Source organism: Pinus tabuliformis, chromosome 9 (assembly GCF_031772625.1).
Source record: "Pinus tabuliformis cultivar Carrire ecotype Pingquan chromosome 9, CPIR1, whole genome shotgun sequence".
In the NCBI taxonomy this organism is placed as follows: domain Eukaryota; kingdom Viridiplantae; phylum Streptophyta; class Pinopsida; order Pinales; family Pinaceae; genus Pinus; species Pinus tabuliformis.
In genome coordinates this window covers 117,480,650-117,485,856 of record NC_142307.1, presented here as the reverse complement: position 1 = coordinate 117,485,856, position 5,207 = coordinate 117,480,650, and the positions used below count along the sequence as shown (strand labels likewise).

The following is a 5,207-nucleotide window of genomic DNA, read 5'->3' as shown; positions in this document are numbered from 1 at the left end:
CTGACCTAGTACCTGACCCTGAGAAGATTGTCAAGCAGAGAAAGACATCACAAAAGGGAGCATCAGGATCAGGTAAGCCTAAACAATCTTATGTATCTCTGCCAGAAAGGCTTGTAACAGAGCATCTACATGTTGAAAATATAGCCTCTAGTACTAGCAGTGAAGAAATATTTTCAGAGAATCATAAAGCTCCCATTTCTTTAGGTCCTCCTTTGGATCTCAACCCAAAGGAAACCTCCCCTCCTGTCCATCATATTCCTTTAGCCCTGTCAGTCATTTCTCAACTCCCTACCTTTCAGACTGCCAGCACTCTTCCATCCACCCCAGCCATGGCAGGTCCACAAGTGCCCACCAAAATGGAAAGAATCATAGTTGCTAGGTATGGACCCCTGGTCCTGCCTATTCCTTTGAATGCCATGCCTGCAAGAGAATATCATAAATACATGCCTAAGTTCACTGGGACAGAGGGAGTAACAGCTGAAGAACACCTTGAGTCTTTTTATAGCTATGCTGATAACCTAGATATCAATGAAGATGATGTGTGGATGAGAGTATTTGTCCAAAGCCTTGATGGAGAGGCTAGAAAGTGGTTCAGAGAGCTGACCCCTAGGTCTATAGTAGACATTGAAGCATTAGATGATGTGTTTTTAAAGCATTGGGGAGATAAGAAAAACCTGCTATACTACCATACTGAGTTTGGAAACCTGAAAAGGGAAAATGGGGAGTCATTGTCTGATTTTAATAAAAGATTCAATTGTATGTATAGCAAGATACCAGCTGAAGTGAAGCCTACCCCCACCTCTGCCAAACTCACCTATGCCAATGCCTTTGATTCTAATTTCTACCTGCTATTAAGAGAGAGAAGATGTGCTTCTCTAGTTGAAATGCAAGATGCAGCCTTGGAGGTGGAATCCAATATCATGGCTGCAGAGAAACTCAAAGGACATGCTAATAGAAGGAGGCGGAGAGGTGAGTCTTCCTCTTTTTCTTCATCTTCAGAACCCAAAATAGACAAAATGACTAAAATGATAGAGTCACTAGCTGCTGAAATCTCCAAGCTGAAGGTTGAGCAGAGTTCTAGGAAAGCAAGGCTTCCTAATACATTTGCTCCTAGAAATCCAAATCCATACAGAAGAGCAAATGAACAATTGTAGATCATTCAGAGGGGCAAAGAGGCCAGTGAAGAACAAAGGGTTAAGACTCCTTTCCAGAACGTAGTCATGGAGGAGGAGTAGTCTGATGAAGAGGATGAGATTCAATGCATGGAAGACAAGGGAAATGCTGCCTTTTTTACATTAGTTGCCTACGAGGAGTCATTAATTAGGGACCAGACTAGTCAAGAGTGGGACAGAGAAGCTGTTCTGCAGACTGAAGACCAGAAAAGATATAACTTGAGGTCAAGAACGAGTGATGTCAAAGAGAATCCTGCTGAAAGAGTTGTTGTCCCCACAGAGCAACAGATCAGCAAGCAGAAGCGACCGACAGTTGATCCCACCATCCTGAAAGCATCGGCCTAAGAGGTAAGAGGCCCTGACAAGTCCCCTTCCCCTTTTAGTTTTGAATCAGAAGTCATGAAGTTAAAAATATCTGTGCCTCTTATAGAACTTGTAAAGAGTGAGGTCTTTAAGAAGCCCATCCTTGATTCCCTTGAGCTGAAAACCACACGAGCCTCCAATGACTATGTGAATTTACAGGATGACAAACCTACAGTTGTGCTTAGCCCAATGACTGAACCCTATGATAATAGCTCCCCATCATTTTATGTCTCCTTGACCATTCATGACAAAATCCTCCACAATTGTCTGCTGGACACAGGTGCCAGCGATAATTTGATGCCCAAAGCTGTCATGGAAGAGTTAGGCCTTTATATTACCAGACCTTATCATGATTTGTTCTCCTTTGATTCGAGGAAGGTGAAATGTCTGGGGTTAATCAAAGACTTAGCCGTCACCCTAACTCAGCTAGCCATGAAAAGCATGATGATGGATATTGTGGTAGCAGATGTTCCCCCTAATTTTGGTATGCTACTTTCCAGAGGGTGGATTAAGAGGTTGGGTGGGACATTTCAAAATGATTTGTCTTATGCCATCATCCCAGTTTTTGGAGGAGAAAGCAGAAGACTATACAGGGAAGCCCAGCTGGCCTATATCATCAGTGATGAGAAGAATCCCACTAATCATTCCATTTACGTTGTGGACACTGATTTTGGAGCATGTATTCTCCAAATTGAAGAATCCCAGAGGGCCTCGGTGCAGCTCAAGAAACCAGTATGCCAGGCCATGGAAGAGGAAGGGACATAGTCTTGGGATATGTTCTTTGATGGATCCTATTCAAAGGAAACTGCAGGAGCAGGAGTGGTACTAGTGCCTCCAAAACAAGAAAGCACACATCTGTCTTTTAAGCTAACTTTTCAGGTCACCAACAATATAACAGAGTATGAGGCTCTGATATTGGGCTTAAACATTTCCAAAGACATGGGAATCAGAGACATAAAGGTGTTTGGAGACGTTGATCTCATCATTCAACAAGTGAACAAAACGTTCCAAGCAAGGCACCCAAGGCTGAAAACGTATAGAGATGAGGTATGGAAACTCAAAGACTCTTTTGATAGCTTTTGTATCTCATATATTCCTAGAGTAAAAAATCAGCTTGTTGATTCCCTAGTTGTGTATGCTAGCATGTTCATCCTTCCCATGCCCCCTAGATTGGCTTATGAAGTCTAGGTAAAATATAGACCATCCTTGCCTGATAATGTCCAGCACTCAAAAGTCTTTGAGGATGATGACGAAGTAAATAGGTTTCTGCAAGTCATTAATGAATGCTCTCAAATGTAAATTGATCAAGAGAATGAAACCTTGGAGGAATGTACCTGACCCTAGCTAAGGAACAGAATTGGCCAAGACAACATTGTATAGTTGTATAGCAATCATATACCTTAAGGGCTAGTGCCTCTAGAGAAGCTGTTTGACCATAATGATGTGCCTCATAAGATTGCCCAAAATGAAAATCAGTCTATAGTCCATAGGCATAACATAGGGAGTCCAGATCATCCAAAGTATATAAATCTGTCCACCCATTTGTCTACTACCCAAAATTCTGAGTATTGCACCTTAATGAAGCAACTTGCTGATGTCTTTTCCAGGGAATACAATGACCTTAAAACTTATGACAAAAATATCATCCAGCATAAGATCCCATTGGAGAAAGACACCATTCCTTTCAAATAGAAGCTGAGACCCATAAATCCTTTGCTCCTCCCTCTGATTGAAAAAGAAATCAAGAAGTTGTTGGCTGCCAAAATCATAGTTCCCGTGAGATATTTGAAGTGGGTAGCCAACTTGGTAGTGGTGAGGAAGAAAAGCAAGGAAATCAGGTTTGTTCCAAGTAACTTGTTTGTATTTTGTGTTGGTAGCAAGCAAGGAGCAATGGCGCCCAAGGCTAAGAAGAAGAAGGCGGTCGCAAAGAAACGTGTGGTTGGTGACGAGAAAAAGATGAGCAGAGAGAAGAAGGGTAAGTCAAAGACGCAGAAGAAGAAGAGTGTGGAGAAATACAAGATGTATATTTTCAAGGTGCTGAAGCAGGTTCACCCTGACCTCGGCATTTCCGGCAACGCCATGGGAATCATGAACAACTTCATCAATGATATGTTTGAGAAATTGGTAAGCGAGGCATCTAGGCTCGCCCAGTACAGCAAGAAGCCAACCATTACTTCACGGGAGATCCAAACTGCAGTGAGGCTCATTCTTCCTGGGGAGATCGCTAAGCACATTGTCTCCGAGGGCACCAAAGCTGTCGCAAAATTCACGACTGCTTGATATCGCATTTCTGTTTTCTTTTCTCAATTCATTTGATTTGGAGTTAGTTGTGACTTTCACTGAAACCGCTTTTACTATGAAACCCTTGGCTGGCTTGCTTCATCTTTTAAGCTTAATCAGTACTGTGTTAGTGGTTAAATATTTCTGGATTTATTAGTATCATTGGTTCCCATCCAATAAACAGTGGAAGATTGATTGACCATCAATTGGTGGTTAAATATTGCTGGATTTAATATCATTGGTTCCCATCCATAAAGATGGAAGATGGATTGACCATCAATTAGTTATATTTTCTTTTGTATTCATAATGCGTTGTTGTTTTTTTTAAGATATGGTATTATGTGGAATGGAATAGGTTAAAATCTATGTTAGTTTAGTGAAGAATATGTTTATTATGGAATTATAATTCTTTTGCACAGTTTTTGTATTTTTTTTGTTTTCTTTATTAGGTTGATTTTTTAATTCTTAAATGCATATACATTTTTATGTATATATTAATTTTTTTGGCTTTAAGTTATTAGTGGTTTGATGAGCCTTTATGGATAATGTTATTACTTTTTAGGCATATGGTTACTTAGGTTCTTATACTTGTTATTTTTTAGTATCACTTATTCTTTTTAGTGCAAAATTTCCTATTTTGAGGCTTGTTGTTTTGCACTCTACACTCTCATAGAAAGATTATATGGTTTTTCTTTGTTCACAGGTTTATTTGCATGAATAGTTGTACTTCTCATTGTCTAGCCACTGGATTGGAGATTTTTTGACTAATATACTCTTGAAGTGTATATGCATAATGTAAAATTATGGAAAAAAATTGAATCTGCTTTATTTTCTTCTTATTGATGATTTTCTTTTCATTTTATCATTTTTCTCATCTTAATTGTTTTTTTTGGTATCCTTGACTAAACTAACAACTTGCCTAACACATAACTACTAGTATACCCGGCATGTCCTCCTTAGCATGCTAAACACATAACCACTAGTAACCCTGGTGTGTCCTCCTCTCCCGGCCCATAAATTTCACATTACTTCGCTCACCAGTTGAGTTTCCCCTCGGACCTTCATTGAAATTTGACTAAAATAATATTTTTGTTATTTTCACATGATAAGTGTTTACCTAGGTAAATCAAAGGTATACAATTTTACTTATTACAATATGGAATTTTCACATATTTTACTTAGATTTTTGGTAAATCATTAGTTTAATTATCGAACTTACTTCAATATGTTTGAAATTAATTCCAGTTTGTATAGATTTAATACGTAAGTTAAAACACCAGGTCAAAGCTAGTGAACACCTTATAGTTGAAATTTCATTATTTCGATTGTATTTAAACCATATTTAATAAACTAATGAATTTGATATTTATATTAGTATAAATAGTAGTAGAA

At 38.9% G+C, this 5,207-nt stretch overlaps 1 protein-coding gene across 1 annotated transcript; it reads left to right on the top strand.

The window, feature by feature from the left end:
• The first annotated feature begins 3,425 nt into the window (after positions 1 to 3,425).
• On the top strand, positions 3,426 to 3,815 carry LOC149147362 (histone H2B.9-like). Its single transcript, XM_089441273.1, has one exon. It carries the CDS (start codon positions 3,426 to 3,428, stop codon positions 3,813 to 3,815), a length of 390 nt encoding a protein of 129 aa, XP_089297399.1.
• Positions 3,816 to 5,207: the final 1,392 nt, after the last annotated feature.

Bases quoted from the DNA above. Each gene is read 5' to 3' on its own strand.
- LOC149147362 (XM_089441273.1), top strand. From the start codon at position 3,426: ATGGCGCCCAAGGCTAAGAAGAAGAAGGCGGTCGCAAAGAAACGTGTG.